This window comes from Mustela erminea, chromosome 12 (assembly GCF_009829155.1).
Source record: "Mustela erminea isolate mMusErm1 chromosome 12, mMusErm1.Pri, whole genome shotgun sequence".
In the NCBI taxonomy this organism is placed as follows: domain Eukaryota; kingdom Metazoa; phylum Chordata; class Mammalia; order Carnivora; family Mustelidae; genus Mustela; species Mustela erminea.
The window spans coordinates 68428598-68448869 of NC_045625.1; the positions used below are offsets into that span (position 1 = coordinate 68428598).

The following is a 20272-nucleotide window of genomic DNA, read 5'->3' on the forward strand; positions in this document are numbered from 1 at the left end:
GGATGCCTAATATACACCTTAAAACGGTTTGATGTATGTTATACGAACTTTACGTCAATATAAAGAAATGGAATTGGCAGCTAAATACTGAAACAACGTGAGTCTTTCTCACATTCATTTTGCAAACCGGTTAGTTACTCTGGTTCAGCCCTCTGAGAGGTCCGGGAGAGCTGGCTCGGTAGCCACGCGGGGAGAGGGCCTCCCTCCACGGGCGGGGCTCGTGGGGCGGGGCTTGCCGGGACGGGCCTGGTCGGGGGCGGGGTCTGGGGCGCGGCAGAGCGCCCGGCCAGGAGGGGGCGCGTCCCGGACTGGCTTCGCCGGTTGCCCGGAGAACCCGCGACAACAAAAGGCCGGAGCGGCGGCGGGGGCGGCGGCGGCCTGGAGGAGCGAAGCTGGGTAGTCCTGCGCTGTGCTCGCCGCCGGAGACCGGGGCTTTCTCGAGCTGGTCAGTGAATGGAGGGCCGGCCTGGCGGGGCCGGGTGCGGTGTGGCGCCCGCGCTCCGGCTCGCTGCTGAGGGGAGGGGGCGCCTCCTAGGGGTGAGGGGTTCGGGGGCTGCTGCGAGATGGCTCGCGGGTGGAGGGCGGTTGGGGCGCCTGCAAAGCCGAGGACGGCGCCGGAGGGGGCTGGGGTCGGTGCTGGGAACTCCGCCGAACGGCCGGGGGGAAGTGGGGTCCCCCTGGAGGTAGAAGGGCCGGGGAATTAGGGACGCGCGGGAACGCCGGACGGAACCCCACTAAGTCAGATCCTGTTTCTGGCGCTGGTGCTTCCAGCTGCGGGAGCCGAAGGGGATGGGAAGGCCCATCCTCGTGGGCGTTTCGTTTTGTCGCCGGGCGGATGTTGAAACTTGGGTGCAACTCGAGCGCTGTAGGAGTCTCAAAGCCTCCTCCCTCAGAGGCAGGTTTCGTTGAGAAAGAACAGTGCCCAAGTTCTTTATTTGAAACACCTTTTAAATAACACCCTCGCTCCCTCCAAGTTTGCAGATCTTTGTTTTTCTACTTTACTTTCTCTATTCTCTTAGTTATTATGCATTTGGGACCTTTTCTGAGATACTTGGGATTCATTGTTCATTTGCTGGGATGTTTCTTACGGAAATACTAGCAAACCAAAATATTTAGACAACCACTACTTCTGAAAAACCACGGGCACTGGATGGCAACAGTATTTGGAGACACTTCTTTTTAGTCAGTGACATGGCGTCAGTGATCAAAGATTCTCTTGCCTTTCTCTGATTTCAAAACTCCATGGAGTATGCCTAAATATCACTAGCCAATCAGATTTCACCTTTCATTACATCTATTAGTGACATGATACATATGGTTCTGATGTCTGCAGTTGATCAGAATCTAAACTTTAAGTGCTGATTTAAGTACCGAATTTTTTTTTAAGATTTTATTTATTTATTTGACAGAGAGAGGTCACAGTAGACAGAGAGGCAGGCAGAGAGAGAGAGAGGGAAGCAGGCTCCCTGCTGAGCAGAGAGCCCGATGCGGGACTCGATCCCAGGACCCTGGGATCATGACCTGAGCCGAAGGCAGCGGCTTAATCCACTGAGCCACCCAGGCGCCCCAGTACTGAATTTTTTAATACTTAAATTCTTGGATATTAATTTTTGGCAAGCCATAGATTTAGGGCCCTTATTTATTAAAATAAAGAGAGAATTTCTTTTGTGCTTGTAGCAAAACTTTCCCATTGTAAAAACCTAGACAGTGAAAATATCCCAATTACAATGCACCTTTTATTAGCAGTTTTGTTGGAAATACTTAGGTTTGGCTTAACACAGACCATGACTTCTGTTTTAATGTGATGGTATAAATTTAAAAAAGAATCTATATAATAAAAACTTCAAATGTAGATATTTAGAGACATTTGGAAGAAACATCTCATACAGCATCCTTATGGTTTATTTGGAAAGTTTTCCAGTACCAAGTAATCATGGAGTCCTTTAGGATCCAAGAAAAGATATATTGTACATATGAGTATTTTTTCACAACTGATTTTAACTAGAATGGTTAAAACTGCCAAGGTAGGTACATCTTTTTATTGTGGCCATTAAATACAGCATGTTGACTCTCTTTTGGGGTTTTGCAGCCCAAGGGAGCTGATATTTTTTTACTCTCAGTGGGCTTTTAGTAGAGTGATGTATTTGTTATTGTGATCCTTTTCAGACTATCCACTCACAGAATTATAATGCACAGTACTGCTGCAGAGTTTTTTAAAGGCTAGTGAATATTAAATATGTCTTTATTAACATTTCCATAGCAAGTAGAGCTAAAGATGTCATTTTAGTCTATTAATAGTCTACTAGGTTAATAGTCTGCTACTAGTTAATAGTCTACTACTACTAGTCTACTAGGTTACTTAATGAGACTGTGCAAGACTCCACTTCTCCAGAGAGTCCAGCCACACCCCAAACTGATTATTTTTTATTATCTACACTTAAACATTATCAAGACTATTTGTTACATTTTCTTTTTAGCTTTTTTTTTTTTTTAATTTTAAGACTTTGTGATTTATTTGTCAGGGAGAGAGAGCACAAGCAGAGGGAGTGGTAGAAGCACAGGGAGAAGCAGAGTCCCCCCTGAGCAGGGAGCCCAACTCAGGACTCCATCCCAGGCCCCTAGGATTATGACCTGAGCTGAAGGCAGATGCTTAACTGACTGAGCCACCCAGGTGTCCCTCTCTTTAGCTTTTATATGGTGTAAGCTTCATCCTACCAAACCTGAACATTCATGTAAAATTTTTTATGAAAACTTTATGTTTGTATTTCTCTTGGGTATATACCTAATTGGGTCAAATGATAAGTATGTTTTAACTTTCTGAGGAACTGCCAGACTCTTTTCCAAAGTTGAGTGCATCATTTTATGTTTCCCTCTGGAGTATGTGAAGGTTCCTTCCATATTCTGTATGTTCTCACTGACACTTGTTTTTGTCATTTAAAAAAAAAATTATTTTTGGCGGTGCCTGGGTGGCTCAGAGGGTTAAAGCCTCTGTCAGCTCAGGTCATGGTTCCAGGATCCTGGGATCAAATCCCACATCAGGCTCTCTGCTCAACAGGAGCCTGCTTCTTCCTCTCCCTCTGCCTGCCATTTCCTCTGTTTGTGCTCTCTCTCTGTCAAATAAATAAATAAAATCTTTTTAAAAATTAATTATTTGGGGCCCCTGGGTGGCTCAGTGGGTTAAGCCGCTGCCTTCAGCTCAGGTCATGATCTCAGGGACCTGGGATCAAGCCCCACATCGGGCTCTCTGCTCAGTGGGGAGCCTGCTTCCCTCTCTCTCTCTGCCTGCCTCTCTGTCTACTTTTGATTTCTCTCTGTCAAATAAATAAATAAAATATTTTTTAAAAATTTATTTATTTATTTATTTGAAAGAGTGTGGGAGAGGGAGAGCACAAGCATGAGGGAGGAACAGAGGGAGAGGGAGAAGCAGGCTCCCTGCTGAGCAGGGAGGCCTATGAGGGGCTGGATCCTGGGACTCCAGGATCGTGACCTAAACTGAAGGCAGATGCCCAAGCAGTTGAGCCACCCAGCTGCCCCTCACCAACATGTGTTTTGATCTGTTCAAAATGTTTTTGATATATTAATATCCATTTTTTAAAAAATTGAAGTGCATTCGACATAGCACCGTTCTGTTAGTTTCTAGTGTACAGACAAGTGTATGTGGTATACTATGCTCACCACAATGCAGCTATCATCTGTCACCATTCAGTGCTATTACAATACCATTGACTCTATGCTATAATTTTTATCCCTTGACTCATTCATTTCATAACTGGAAGGCTGTACTCCCACTCCCCTTCACCCATCTTGCCCATTTCTCCAACCTGCTACCGTCTGGCCACCATCAGATCTTTGTATTTATGTGTCTGATTCTGCTTTTTATTAGTTTGTTTTGTTTTGTAGATTCCAAATATAAGGGAAGTTATATGGGGCACACCTGGCTGGCTCAGTCCATTGAGTATATAATCCTTAGTCTCATACGTGAGATTTGAGCCCCACATTGGGTGCAGAGATTACTTAAAAATAAATACATAAATAAATATTAAACAGAAAGGAAAAAATTATATGGTATTTGTCTCTCTCTGTCTGACTTGTTTCACTTAGCATAATACCCTCTAGGTCCATCCATGTTTTGCAAATGGCAAGATTTCATTCATTTTTATGGCTGAGTAATATTCCATTGCATATATATACACCACATCTTCTTTATCCATTCACTTATTGATGGATGCTTGGGTTGCCGCCATATGTAGGCTCTTGTAAATAATGATAGTAAACATAGTGGTACATACATCTTTTTGAATTAGTGTTTTTGTATTCGTTGGTAAAATACCCAGTAGTACAATTAGAGAATCATAGGTTAGTTCTGTTTTTAATGTTTTGAGGAAGCTCCATACCGTTTTCCAGAGTGGCTGCACTAGTTCACATTCCCACCGATCATGGTTGAGGGTTCCTTTTTCTCCATTCTTGCAAACACTTGTTATTTCTTGTCTTTTTTTTTTATAATTTTTAAAAATTTTTTATAAACATATAATGTATTATTAGCCCCAGGGGTACAGGTCTGTGAATCGCCAGGTTTACACACTTCACAGCACTCATCATAGCACATACCCTCCCCAATGTCCATAACCCCACCCCCCTTCTCCCAACCTCCCTCCCCCCAGCAACCCTCAGTTTGTTTTGTGAGATTAAGAGTCTCTTATGGTTTGTCTTCCTCCTGATCCCATCTTGTGTCATTTATTCTTTTCCTACCCCCCAAATCCCCCACATTGCAACTCCATTTCCTCATATCAGGGAGAGCATATGATAGTTGTCTTTCTCTGATTGACTTATGTCACTAAGCATGATACCCTCTAGTTCCATCCACATCGTCACAAATGGCAAGATTTCCTTTCTTTTGATGGCTGCATAGTATTCCATTCTGTATATATACCACATCTTCTTTATCCATTCAACTGTTGATGGACATCTAGGCTCTTTCCATAGTTTGGACATTGTGGACATTGCTGCTATAAACATTTGGGTGCATGTGCCCCTTCAGATCACTATGTTTGTATCTTTAGGGTAAATACCCATTGGTGCAATTGCTGGGTCATAGGGTAGCTCTATTTTCAACTTTTTGAGGAACCTCCATGCTGTTTTCCAGAGGCTGCACCAGCTTGCATTCCCACCAACCGTGTAGGAGGGTTCCCCTTTCTCCACATCCTTGCCAACATCTGTCATTTCCTGACTTGTTAATTTTAGCCATTCTGACTGGTGTGAGGTGGTATCTCACTGTGGTTTTGATTTGTATTTCCCTGATGCCGAGTGATGTGGAGCACTTTTTCATGTGTCTGTTGGCCATCTGGATGTCTTCTTTGCTATTTCTTGTCTTTTTGATTCTAGCCATTCTGACAGGTTTGAAGTGATACCTCATTGTAGGTTTGATTCTATTTCCCTGCTGGCTGATGATGTTGAGTATCTTTGCATGTGCTTATTAGCCATTTTTCATATCTTTGAGGAACAAAACTTTTAAATTTGATTAAATCCATTTCATCTGTTCATCTTTGTAAAGCTTATTGCTTTTGCTTTTGGTGTTTTACTTGAGAAACCATTGCCAAACCCAAGGTTATCAAGAGTTACCCCTATATTTTCTTCTAAGAATATTATGAGTTTTATGGTTAGGCGAACGATTTTGAATCAACTTTTGTATATGATGTGAAGCAGGAGTCCAATTTCATTCTTATGCATGTGGATATCCAGTTGTGTTAACCATTTGTTGAAGAGTCTGTTCTTTCCCCATTGAATTGTCTTGGCACTCTTGTCAAGAATCATTTGCCCATAAATATATGAGGATTTATTGGGACACCTGGGTGGTTTATTTGGTTAAGCATCTGCTTTCGGCTCAGGTCACAGTCCTGCATCGGGCTTCTTGCTTGACAGGGAGTCTGCTTCTCCCTCTGCCTGCCACTCCCCCTGCTTGTAATCTCTCCTTTTCTCTCTCTCTCTGACAAATAAATAAAATCTTTCAAAAAAGTATGAGGATTTATTTCTGGATTCTCAGTTCTTTTCCACTGATCTTTAAGTTTGTCTTATACCAGTACCACACTGTCTTGATTTCTGTTGTTTAGTTTTGGAACTGGGGAAGTGTGTCCTCTGACTTTGTTCTTTTTCAATATTATTTTAGCTCTTCTGTGTCCCTTGAATTTCCACACAAATTTTAGGATCCGTCAATAAATAAAATCTTAAAAAAAAAGAATTTTAAGATCAGCTTGTCAATTTCTGCGAAGAATTCAGCTGGGATTTTGATAGGGGTTGCATTGAATCTGTAAATAAATTTGGGGAATATCGTGATCTTTTTTTATGATTTGTTAAAAAAATATTTTATTTATTTGACAGAGATCACAAGTAGGCAGAGAGACAGGCAGAGAGAGAGGGAAACAGACTCCCCGCTGAGCAGAGAGCCCGATGGAGGGCTCTATCCGCAGGGCCCTGACATCATGATCTGAGCCAAAGGCAGAGGCTTAATCCACTGAGCCACCCAGGTGCCCCATGGAATATTGTGATCTTAACAGTGTTAAGTCTTTCAACCCATAAACATGAGGTGTTTCTCCATGTATTTAGATCTTTACTTTCTTTAACAATATTTTATAGTCTTCAGAGTATGTTTTATATGTCTTTTATTTAATTTCTTTCTAAGTATTTTATCCTTTCTGATGCTACTATAATGGAATTGTTTTCTTAATTTATTTTACAGGTTCATTGTAAGTATTGACACCAATTTAATTTTTTTAAAGATTTTATTTATTTGTGACAGAGAGAGATAGTGAGAGAGGGAATACAAACACTGGGGAGCCGGAGAGGGAGAAGCAGACTCCCGGCTGAGCAGGGAGCCCATGTGGGACTCAGTCCCAGGACACTGGGATCATGATCTGAACTGAAGGCAGATGCTCAACGATTGAGCCACCCAGGCGCCCTGACACCAATTTAATTTTTTTTTTTTTTACCAATTTAATTTTTAATGTATTAATTCTACCAGCGATTTTCAGAAACGAGTGCAACATAAGTAGGAGTGGAAAAGCCATTTTTCAGTTAGTTTTGATTATTTTTGAAAAGAAATTATTTAAAGTTATATTATAAAAACTCTTAAAACTATTTTCCTGGATTTATTTCTAATATTTGTGGCAAAGAGATATAGCTGTAAAATCTAATAAAGGGTTTGCTTTCAACGCAAGTGTACAGTTACTCAGTAATTTCCTTGCCTTAATTTTTTTAAGTCCCTGGTTATTCAATATTTAGATTAGTGAACTGGGAAACATATTACTGCTACAGAAAGAATGGCATGATGGAATCCCATGCTTCATCATTTACCAACTCATGGACCTTACCCTTTAGACTGTTCCGCAGAAAATCCAGACATTTCATATCATTTCATCTATGAATTATAGGTATATTTTTGCTAAGACATGTTTACTTGTTTTAATTACCTCATATTGGAATAAAACGTGCTTTAATTGGCTTTGTTTTGGAAGATGGTTAGTTTATTAGGATAGAGAAGTCCATAATTGAATTTTGTTTTTATTTTGATACACAGGAGTCCAGATCTTACATAAAATGGATAATTCTCACAATAGATACTGAATATTAAGTAGAAAGTTATTTAGTAAAATCTAAGCTGCTATGGAAGAAATACCAGTAAAAGTTGCTGTAAGAATCCGACCTCTGCTGTGCAAAGAAGTTCTTCATAATCATCAAGCTTGTGTGAGAGTTATTCCAAACACCCAGCAAATTATCATTGGGAGAGATAGAGTCTTTACTTTTGATTTTGTTTTTGGCAAAAATTCCACTCAAGATGAAGTTTATAATACATGTATAAAGCCACTAGTGTTGTCTCTCATTGAGGGCTATAATGCAACTGTTTTTGCCTACGGACAAACTGGATCTGGGAAGACCTACACCATTGGAGGAGGCCATGTTGGTAAGATTCTCATATTCTTTGACTTTTGTTTGAGATGCTGGAACAAACCTAAAATATGACTATTTGAAACATAGAAGGTGCTCAGCATATTAATTGAATGAAATAATATATAATCCTATATTATATCCTGTATATATCCTGTATAATCTTTGAATCAAGTATAAGATCATCATCTTTGAAAGATGTATTTTTAAATGTTGAAGTTTCATTCAACAATTCAATTTATGATTATATTTGATTAAGGAAACAAGTTTAATACAGTGTTTGGTGTTCAGCCCTTTGCCATTTTTTCCCCAGTTTTATTGAGATACAGTTGACATACAACTTTGTATTAGTCCAAGGTATACATATAATGATTTGATATACATAGATATTACAAAATGATTACTACAGTAGGTTTAGTTAATACCAGTCACATCACAGTTACAAATCTTTTCTTGTGATAAGAACTTCTTCTTTTTTTTTTTTTTAAATTTTATTTATTTATCAGAGAGAGAGAGGGGAAGAGAGCGAGCACAGGCAGACAGAATGGCAGGCAGAGGTAGAAGGAGAAGCAGGCTCCCTGCCAAGCAAGGAGCCCAATGTGGGACTCGATCCCAGGACGCTGGGATCATGACCTGAGCCGAAGGCAGCTGCTTAACCAACTGAGCCACCCAGGCGTCCCGTGATAAGAACTTCTAAAAAAGATTTATTTATTATTTATTTGGGGGAGAGAGAGCACAAGCAGGGTGAAGGGCAGAGGGAGAAGCAGGGTTCCCACCAAGTAGGGAGCTTGATGCAAGGGCCTGATCCCTGGACCCTACGATCATGTCCGCGGATGCTTAACCGGCTGAGCCACCCAGGTGCCCAAGAACTTTTAAGATCTAATCTTTTAACAGCTTTCAAGTACACAATACAGTATTAGTAACTACAGTCACCATGCTGTACATTACATCCTCAGAACGTACTTATCTTATAACTGTTTTTATGTTTTGACTACCTTCACCCATTTCCCCCACTCCCTGCCTCTGACAGCCCTTTGTAAAGTAGAAATAAATGAGTTAACATGACCAGATTTTGATCTTTTAACATAGTCCACGTGTAAATATCAAGAGTCCTGCAACCAGAACTTCAAGAATTTATTCAATAAGAAGAATTTATTATGTGGTTTAAGGGTCTTTTTTCCCCATTTTTTTTTAAAGATTTTATTTATTTATTTGACAGAGATCACAAGTAGACAGAGAGGCAGGCAGAGAGAGAGGGAGGAAAGCAGGCTCCCCGCCGAGCAGAGAACCCGATATGGGGCTCGATCCCAGGACCCTAAGATCATGACCTGAGCCGAAGGCAGAGGCTTAACCCACTGAGCCACCCAGGCGCCCTTTTTTCCCCATTTTTAAGTCAAATTTTTATTTTGCTTTTTCCGCTTTATTGAGGTACAATTGGTAAATAAAATGGTACAATATTTAAAGTGTACATCGTCATAATTTGATGAATGTATATGTTGTCAAAGGATTCCTCCAATCTAGTTAACACATACATCACCTCACGTGTAAATACAGATTTCTATTGCATTTTATTTTATTTATTTTTTATTTTATTATTATTTTTTTAAGATTTTATTCATTCATTTGACAGAGAGAGATCACAAGTAGGCAGAGAGGCAGACAGAGAGAGAGGAGGAAGCAGGCTCCCTGCTGAGCAGAGAGCCCGATGCGGGACTCGATCCCAGGACCCTGAGATCATGACCTGAGCCGAAGGCAGTGGTTTAACCCACTGAGCCACCCAGGCGCCCCTCTATTGCATTTTATTTTTAAAGATTTTATTTATTTGAGAGAGAGAAGCACAGGTCGGGTGAGGGGCAGAGGGAGAAGCAGACTCCCTGCTGAGCAGGGAGCCCAACGTGGAGCTCCATCCCAGAACCCTGGGCTCATGACCTGAGCTGAAGGCAGACGCACAACCGAATGAGCCACCCCGGCACCCCTGGATTTCTATTTTAAATACTAAATATTTTAGGCTATAGTTTCTCCTGCTTAGGATTTCCTGTAGAGCTGGAAGGAAACTTGAGAATCATTTTTCTTTGTTTATAACTGTGGAGCTCCGGCTATGGCGTGATCAGTGAAGGACTTATTCAGTTAGAGGGCTAGTGACAGCTGGGATTGAAAGCTGGGTCCTCTGTTGAGGTTGCTTACTGTATTGGTATTTTTCTACTAAAGACAAACTTTTGCGTATTATACCTATATATGTATTATTATCTAACATTATTGCTAGTATTCTGTATATGTGTAATGACTCTCAATGTATTTTCTACTTTCATGCTCTTCAATTATGGAATATGTGATTTTCAGAAACATTTCTCATTGCATGTAGGGATTGGATGGGAGAGTTGGAGGCTGGCTGTGTGGTTTGAGGAGGCCCTGATTGCAAAGACTAAATGGAAGGTCCATAAGTACCCAATATCCCCCATGCCCCTCACGACCATTTTTTAGAATCAGCGTTATGAAGGATTTGGGATAGTAAAGATACTAGATTATTTTAGGGTCTCAAAATAAAAATTCAATTTTTCTACTAGAAGTTGTGTTTTGGTTTTTTTTAGGATCATAGCTTCTTTTTTTAATGGAAAAATGTTTTATGATCCTTAAGACTCAGTATGTTCTTTTACTAATGAGAGTTATAAAATGCTTAGAGCTTGGTTATTTAATTATAGCTATATTGCTTTTATTAAGAGACCATACATACAATTTTAATACCTTAAGGGAAAAAGTTATTGTTTATCTATTATCCTAGAATATTTTAACTGCTCTAAAATACTTTATACTTGAGAACACCATGAGAAGCAATTTTTTACTTTTTTCCTCTAGCTTTTTATTCTTTTTTAAAAAATCATTTTATATTTTTTCATCATGATAACTTTGCTCTTTAATCCCCATCCCCTATTTCCCCATTACCGCATTCACCTTCCATCCATTAACCATCCATTTATTCTCTTTAGTTAAGAGCCCGTTTCATTTGTCTCTTTCTTTCTTTTCTTTTTTTCCTTTGCTTGTTTGTTTTGTTCCTTAAATTCTGCATATGAGTGAAATCGTATGGTGTCTGCCATTCTATGACTGACTTATCCTGCTTAGCATTATATTCTGTAGCTCTGTCCGTGTCTTTGCAAATGGAAAGATTTCATTCTTTTTTATGGCTGAATAATTCTGTCGTGTGTGTGTGTGTGTGTGTGTGTGTGTGTGTGTGTACTACATCTTCTTTATCCATTCATCTATTGATGGACACTAAGGTTGCTCTCATAGTTTGGGTAAATATCCAGTAGTGCAATTACTAGATCATAGAGTAGTTCTCTTTTTAAAGTTTTGAAGAACCTCCATACTCTTCCTTCGTGCCTACACCGTATGCATTCCCACCAATAGTGCAAGAAGGTTCCTTTTTCTCCATATCTTTGCCAATACCTGCTGTTTTTTGTGTTGTTGATGTTAGCCATTCTGACCGGTGTGAGGTGGTATCTCATTGTAGTTTTGATTTGGTTTTCCATGATGAAGACGTTGAGCATCTTTTCTTGGGTCTGTTGGCCACCTGAATATCTCCTTTGGAGAAATGTCTGTTCATGTCTTCTGCCCATTTTTGGACTGGATTATTTGTCTTTGGGTGTTGAGTTGTATCAGTTCTTTATATATTTTGGATACTAACCCTTTATTGGTGTTATTTGCAAATATTTTTTCCTATTCAGTAGGCTGCTTTTTAGTTTTGTTGATTATTTCCTCAGCTGTGCAGAAGCTTTTTATTACTTTGGCTTTTGTTTCCTTAGCCTCAGGAGACATATCTAAAAAATGTTGCTACAGCTGATGTCAGAGAGATTATTGCCTGTGCTCTTTTCAAGGGTTTTTATGATTTCAGGTCTCACATTTAGGTCTTCAATCCATTTTTAATTTATTTTTGTGTAGCGTAGAAGAGGGTGTTCCGGTTTCATTCTTTTGCATGCAGCTGTCTGATTTTCCCAATGCCATTTGTTGAAGAGATTGTCTTTTTCACATTGTATAATCATTCTTCCTTTGTCTAAGATTAATTGACCGTATAATTATGGGTTTATTTCTGGGTTTTCTGTTCTATTTGTGTGTCTGTGTCTGTGTCTGTTTTTATGCCAGTACCATACTGTTTTGATTACTGCAGTTTTTTTACATTTAAATTCAATTAGTTAACATATGATGTATTATTTGTTTCTGGGGTACAGGTCTGTGATTCATCAGTCTTATACCCAGTGCTCATTACAACACATATCCTCCTCAATGTCCATCACCCCATCATCCCAGCCCTCCACCCCCACCCCTCCAGCAACCCTCAGTTTGTTTCCTATAATTAAGAGTCCTATGGTTTGTCTCCCTCTCTGGTTTCATCTTGTTTTGTTTTTTCCTCTCTTCCTGTATGATCCTCTGCCCCGTTTCTTAAATGGCAAGATTTCATTTTTTGAAGGCTGATATATATATATATATCTCACATCTTCTTGATCCATCCATCTGTTGATGGACATCTGGGGTTTTCCCAAAGTTTGGCTCTTGTGGACATTGCTGCTATAAATATTGGGGTGCAGGTGAGCCTTCAGATCACTATATTTGTATCTTTGGGGTAAATTCCCAGTAGTGCAATTGCTGGGTCGTAGGTTAGCTCTATTTTCAACTTTGGAGGAACCGCCATAACTGTTTTCCAGAGTGGCTGCACCAGCTTGCATTCCCACCAACAGTGTAGGAGGGTTCCCCTTTCTCCACATCCTAGCCAGCATCTGTCCTTTCCTGACTTGTTAATTTTAGCCATTAGTGTAAGGGGGTATCATCTCATTGTGGCTTTGATTTGTATTTCCCTGATGCTGAGTGATGTTGAGCATCTTTTCATGGGTCTGGTGGCCACCTGGATACCTTCTTTGGAGAAATGTCTGTTCATGTTCTTCTGCCTATTTTTTGATTGGATTATTTGTTCTTTGGGTATTACGTTTGGGAAGTTCTTTTCTTTTTTATAAGGTTTTATTTATTTGAGAGAGAGAGAGAGAGAATAAGAGAAAGCATGAGAGGAGAGAGGTCAGATTCTGGAGAAGCACACTCCCTGCTGAGCAAAGAGCCGGATATGGAACTCAATCCCAGGACTCCAGGATCATGACCTGAGCTGAAGGCAGTCGCTTAACCAACTGAGCCACCCAGGCGCCCTGTTAAGTTCTTTATAGATTTTGGATACTAGTCCTTTATCTGATATGTCATTTGCAAATATCTTTTCCCATTCTGTCAGTTGTTTTTTTGGTTTTGTTGACTGTTTCCTTTGCTGTGCAAAAACTTTTTATCTTTCTTCCCCCCCTCCCCAAAAGCTTTTGATCTTGATGAAGTTCCAATAGATCATTTTTGCCTTTGTTTCCCTTGCCTTTGGAAACATGTCTAGTAAGAAGTTGCTCCGACTAAGGTCAAAGAGGTTGACGCCTGTGTTCTCCTCTAGGATTTTGATGGATTCCTCTCTCACATTCAGCTCTTTCATCCATTTTGAGTCATTTTTCTGTATGGTGTAAGGAAGTGATCCAGTTTTGTTCTTCTGCATGTGATTATCCAGTTTTCCCAACAGTGTTTGTTGTTGAAGACACTGGTTTTTTTTTTTTTAAGATTTTATTTATTCATTTGACAGAGATCACAAGTAGACAGAGAGGCAGACAGGGAGCGGGGGAAACAGTCTCCCTGCTGAGCAGAGAGCCTGATGTGGGTCTCGATCCCAGGAACCTGAGATCATGACCTGAGTGGAAGGGAGAGACTTAACCCACTGGGCCACTCAGGCTTCCCGAAGAGACTGTCTTTTTTCCATCAGATATTCTTTCCTGCTTTGTCGAAGATTAGTTGACCATAGAGTTGAGGGTCCATTTCTGGGTTCTTTATTCTGTTCCATTGATCTATGTGTGTGGTTTTGTGCCAGTACCACACTGTCTTGATGGTGACAGCTTCGTAATAGAGCTTGAAGTCCGAAACTGTGATGCTACCAGCTTTGGTTTTCTTTTGCAACATTCCTGTGGCTATTCAGGGTCTTTTCTGGTTCCATATAAATTTTAGGATTATTTGTTCTAGTTCTGTGAAAAAAGTTGATGGTATTTTGATCAGGGATTGTATTAAATGTGTAGGTTGCTTTAGGTAGCATAGACATTTTCACAATATTTGTTCTTCCAATCCATAAGCCTGGAACTTTTTCCATTTCTTTGTGTCTTCCTCAGTTTCTTTCATGAGTACTCTATAGTTTTCTGAGTACAGATTCTTTGCCTCTTTGGTTAGGTTTATTCCTAGGTATCTTATGGTTTTGGGTGCAACTGTAAATGGGATTGACTCCTTAATTTCTCTTCTGTCTTGTTATTGGTGTATAGAAATGCAGCTGATTTCCGTGCATTGATTTTATATCCTGACATGTCACTGAATTTCTGTATGAGTTCTGGCAGTTTGGGGTGGAGTCTTTTCGGTTTTCCATGTAAAACGTCATATCATTTGCAAAGAGTGAGGGTTTGACTTCTTTGCTGATTCAGATGCCTTTAATTCTTTTTGTTGTCTCACTCCTGAGGCTAAGACTTCTAGTACTATGTTGGACAGTATTGGTGGTAGTGGACAGCCCTGCTGTCTTCCTTACCTAAGAGCAAAAGCTCTCAGTTTTTCCCCAGATTGCTGAAATTTTTTAATATAACTTGAATATAACTGGAATTGTGATACCCCAGTTTTGTTTTTCTTTCTCAAGACTGCTTTGGCTCTTCAGGGTCTTTTGTGGTTCCATACGAATTTTAGAATTGTTTTTTCTAGTTCCATGAAAAATGCTGGTGGTATTTTGACAGTATTGCATTGAATGTGTAGATTGCTTTTGGTAATGTGGGTATTTTAACAGTATTTCTTCTTTCAGTCCATAAGCATGGAGTGTCTTTCCATTTCTTTGTGTCATCTTCAGTTTCTTTCATCAGTGTTTTATAATTTTCAGAGTATAGGTCTTTCCCCTCTTTGGTTAAGTTTATTCTTAGATATTTTATTGGTTTTGGTGGGGTTTTAAATGGGATTTTTAAATGGGATTATTTAATTTTCTTTCTGCTGCTTCATAATTAGTGCATAGGAATGCAACAGATTTCTGAACATTGATTTTGTATCCTGAGGCTTTACTGAATTCATTTATCAGTTTTAGTAATTTTTTGGTACAATCTTTAGGGTTTTCTATATATGGTATCATGTTGTCTGCAAATAGTGAGAGTTTTACTTTTTCCTTATCAGTTTGGATGCCCTTTATTTCTTTATGTTGTCTGATTGCTGAGGCTAGGACTTGTAGTACTATGTTGAAAAAAGTAGTGAGAATGGACATCCTTGTTTTATTCCTGACCCTAGGGGGAAAACTCTCAGTTTTTCACTGTTGACTATGATGTTGGCTGTGGGCTTTTCATAGATGGCCTTTATTATGTTGACATATATTCCTTCTGGACCTACTTTGCAGAAGGTTTTTTTTTTTTTTTTTTTAAATCATGAATGGATGTTACACTTTGTCAAATGCTTTTTCTGCATTTATTGAATGAGCCTGTGGTTTTATCCTTACTGTTATTCATTTATTTATTTATTTATTAAAAGGATTTTATTTATTTATTTGACAGAAATCACAAGTAGGCAGAGAGGCAGGCAGAGAGAAAGGAAGGGAAGCAGGCCCCCTGCTGAGCAGAGAGCCCGATGTGGGACTTGATCCCAGGACCCTGAGATCATGACCTGAGCCGAAGGCAGTGGCTTAACCCACTGAGCCACCCAGGTGCCCCTGTTATTTTTTTTTTTAAAGATTTTATTTGCTTATTTGTCAGAGAGAAAGAGAGCACGCAAGCACAAGCAAGGAGAGAGGCAGGCAGAGGGAGAAGCAGGATCCCAGGACCCTAGAATTATGAGCTGAGCCGAAGGCAGTTGCTTAACCAACAGAGCCACTCAGGTGTCCCTATCCTTTCTGTTATTGATATGATGTATGACATTGATTGTTTTGCAAATATTAAAGAACACTGGGATCGTGGGATAAATCCCACTTGATGGTGGTATGATTTTTTTAATTTTATCATTGGATTCAATTGACTAGTCTTGTTGAGGATTTTTTGCATCTATATTCATGAGAGATATTGGCCTTTAGTTCTCTTTTTGGGGGGTGTCTTTATCTGGTTTTGCTATCAGGGTGATACTGGCTTTATTTTTATTTTATTTTATTTTATTTTTTTTAAAGATTTTATTTATTTATTTGACAGAGAGAAATCACAAGTAGATGGAGAGGCAGGCAGAGAGAGAGAGAGAGAGGGAAGCAGGCTCCCTGCTGAGCAGAGAGCCCGATGCGGGACTCGATCCCAGGACTCTGAGATCATGACCTGAGCCGAAGGCAGCGGCTTAACCCACTGAGCCACCCAGGCGCCCCGTGATACTGGCTTTAAAGCTTGAATTTGGAAGTTTTCTTTCCTCTTGTATTTTGGTTTTTTTGAATGGTTTGGGAAGAGTGGGTATTAACTTTTTTCCGAAGATTTCTTTATTCATTTTAGAGAGAGAATGAGATCAAGAGAGAGAGGGAGACAAGCAGACTCTGTTGGGTGGGGAGCCTGATACCCTAAGATCATGACCTGAGCTGAAATTAAAAGCCAGATGCTTAACCAACTGAGCCACCCAGGTGCCCTGAGAAGAATGGGTATTAACTCTTGAAATGTTTGGTCGAATTCTTCTGTGAAGCCGTTTAGTCCTGCATTTTTGTTTTTTGGGAGTTTTTGGCTTACTGATTCAATTTCATTGCTAGTGATTGGTCTGTTCAAATTTTCTATTTCTTCCTGTTTTGGTTTTGGTAGGTTATATGTTTCTAGGAATTTATCCATTCCTTCTAAGTTGTCCAGTTCGTTGTCATACAGGTTTTCATAGTATTCTGTTATGTTTGTTTGTCTGTCTGTGGTGTTGTTTCTTATTTCTCCCTTTCCATTAGAAATTTTATATGGGTCTCTCTCTAGATGTTTTTCTAGGCATTTTAGAAATACATATGTAGTTTTTTTTTCTTGTTTTATTTGTTTAATGAATTATTATACCTCTGATTCTATAACTTTATTTTTGCATTTGACAATATAAAATATTCCATTACTTCCTGTATAGGTCATAGAATTTCATCTCATTTTTTGGACTATATAATATTCCATAGTTTGAATCGATCATAGTTCCTTCATTCCAGTATTAATGGACATTTATTTAGGTTGTTTATGATTTATACTATCATAAAAAAGTTGCAGTATATATCTTTGTATATTTAACTTTGCACCATGTGTTAGTATTTGTATAAAACAGATAAAAGAAGTGGATTTTTTTAGTTAAAGTGAATGCACATTTAAAGGGAAATAGATACTGACAAATCAGCTTCCAAATTCCTGTAATTCCTACCACCAATATATGAAAGCCATTTGCTTGTATCCTTGTCACTTATTGGATATTATAAATCCAAAATATTTTTTTGGTCATCTCATAGGTGAAAAATTATACTTTGTTGTTTGAAGTTACATTTCTTGGTATATTGGTGAAATCGTTAAGCATTTTTTTATTTCCCAGGCTTTTAAGGACTCCCAATCCTTGATCAATCATCTGCTGTTTGATTTTTTAATAATTCTGGTTTTTTTTCCTCCAATAAATAATTTGTCAAGCATTTGTAGTGTGTCTGGAGTACCATGCTAGGCACTGTGGCAGAATAATAATCTCTTATTTTTCAATATGGTGCTTATTTACTAATATTCATTTTCCTACTTCTCAGAACCTTGGATTTACTGACTTGTACCAGGCATACATTCTCTAGAAACACTTGTGTGCTCTATAAATAATATAATAGCTAAATAATGGCTGTTGAGATATGAAACTTTACAAGTTCTCTCTCTTGAAACAGTCTATCTCAGGAATGTAAGTATAACATTGAAAAGTGTGATATTTAGATTACTGAAATACATATTGAAACTTTATTATATTATTTGAAAATCAGCATTCTGGTAAGTTTTTTCAATTACTGTGCTTTGTTATCTGTTGACATAGGGAATGAATGAGCTATTTCAAATCAGCCTTACATTCTGGCTAATCTACAAAACATGTTTTGCACTGTAATTTATACATAATGCTGTTGGCTAGTTCTTGGAAACTCTCAAAAAGGGATCTTTAGGGTTGCCTGTGTAGCTCAGTGGGTGAAGTGACCAACTCTTGATTTCTGCTCAGATCATGATCTCAGGGTCCTGGGATCCTCTTGGATCCACACTCAGGTGGGAGTCTCTCCCCACTTGCACATAAACACGGATTCTCTCTAAAACAAATAATTTTGGGGGGGTATGATTCCATTTTATTTATTCTTTTTATGACATGTTAGTCACCATACAGTACATCATTAGTTTTTGATGTAGTGTTCTATGATTCAGTGTTTGTGTATGACACACACTGTCTCTAAAATAAGTAAAATAAATCTTAAAAAAAAAAAGGAAAGAATCTTCAATCTTCATTTTTTCCTTTGTATTAGAAAAACCTGTAGCTTCCTTTACTTGCCACATGATGGCAGTCTTGCATCTTAAATTAGGTGAAAGGCAGTCCAAGTTAATAGAGGTTCAGATTTTCAGATTTTACCTACAAATGGTGGGTAGGTTTCTAAATTGGCTTAACATATTTAACCTTAAGTCTCAATTTATTCTTCTGCTTATTTAAAATTTTTTAAACTGCTTAAAAAATTGTGGAAACTTTTACGCATGAATTTTGAAGTTATGGTTTTAAAAATTTATAATATAGTTATATAAAAATATGTTGTAAATGTAGGGTTTTAGCCTTTCTTATATTTTAATTTTCACATGTCCTTTCTTTAAACTTTTAGCTTCAGTTGTGGAAGGACAAAAGGGTATCATTCCTCGAGCTATCCAAGAAATATTTCAAAACATCTCTGAGAACCCTAGCATTGATTTTAGTATTAAAGTGTCTTATATCGAAGTATATAAGGAAGACCTAAGAGATCTTCTAGAATTGGAAACATCAATGAAGGATCTTCATATTCGAGAAGACGAAAAAGGAAACACAGGTGAAGTAGCCTACTGAACTGATAGCCTTCATTAGCAAATAGATGTGATTTAATTGAGTTTCAGGATGTATTCCAAAGAATCTTTAAAACAGACATCAAAGCAAAATGCATTTGTTTTTACTTTAAAATTGGGTAACTTTTTGATTACCAATATCCATTAAATCACCCAGGTGAAACATAGTTCACTAAGTTAATAAGATGTAATTCAAGGTACTTATTTTCTATAATTGCCCCTGCTCTGAGTTGATCTCCAGCAAGACTTTGAAATAGGCTAAATTAGTTTTCGTGCTTTTTTTTTTTCCTCCAGAGTTTTCCCCAGAGTGGGGATGGCTTCTTCCTTTGGTGTTTGTCCAAGTTGTTCCAGAATTCCCCTTTCTTCCTCTTTGATTTTGTCCCACCACATCTGTTGCCTCCTCCCTCTTTCTCTCTCTCTTTTTAAAATTTGCACTGTTTACATGTTTTCTTCTCCATATTGACACTGTCCATCGTTGGGCTTCTTCTGGTCTGAATTTCTATGCTAACAACCTGTTAATTTCATTAAATATCCATTTGTCTGGAAATAGGAGAAGGTTAGTTGGGTCAAAATATAAGTATTTTAAAGAATAACACTTTCTGCTTTTCTGATTTAAAGGGTAATATGTTCAGCATAGAACACTTTGAAAACATAGGAAAGTTTAAGGAAGAAAGTTGAAGATCATCTTTAATCCCAGAACCCAGAAAGAACAACTTCTGTTTTTGGTGTGTTTCCTTCTAGATTTCTTTTTCTGTGCACATATAAATTTTTAAAAAATATACTTAGAACCTGATGTGTAACATTGTTCCTTATTTTTTCACTTAATATTTATATTGTGGGCATTTTCACACACCGTTAAATATCTTTCAAACTTATGACTCTTCATGATCATGTGGTGATTTTGTCTTTGGAACGTATTATGCTTTTTAAAATTATTGTTTCATTCTTGGACATTTAAGCTGTTTCTAGATTTTCACTATTATTAATAATACTGACTTGGCTGTGTTTCTGTCTTAGAAAAGATACTTAGGTAGAACCCTTCTTGGAGATAAAGGATCCCACCTGAGGAGTCACTGACTCCTTGAGGAAATTTCCTAGCAGTTAGGAAAGTAAGATCATTCAGAGTGCCTGCAGGGGGCAGTGATCTCTTAATTAATTAATTAATCTCTTAATTGGCCTTGTCTTGGCAGCCCTGGCATTCCTCGATGTTTGGAGAGAGTGGTTTTTGTTTTGTTATTTTTAGAAAGAAAGCAGACATAGTAGTT

General features: G+C 38.6%; 1 protein-coding gene across 3 annotated transcripts in view; it reads left to right on the plus strand.

The window, feature by feature from the left end:
• Positions 1-356: 356 nt before the first annotated feature.
• Positions 357-20272, plus strand: part of KIF27 (kinesin family member 27) — an 87647-nt gene continuing 67731 nt past the window's right edge. For all 3 annotated transcript variants that reach the window (XM_032307162.1, XM_032307163.1, XM_032307164.1), the window contains exons 1-3: positions 357-445; positions 7571-7954; positions 18794-18994. In XM_032307162.1, the coding sequence (XP_032163053.1) occupies positions 7657-7954; positions 18794-18994 (499 nt within the window). In that variant the 5' untranslated portion in view covers positions 357-445; positions 7571-7656. The remainder of the gene's footprint in view (positions 446-7570; positions 7955-18793; positions 18995-20272) is intronic.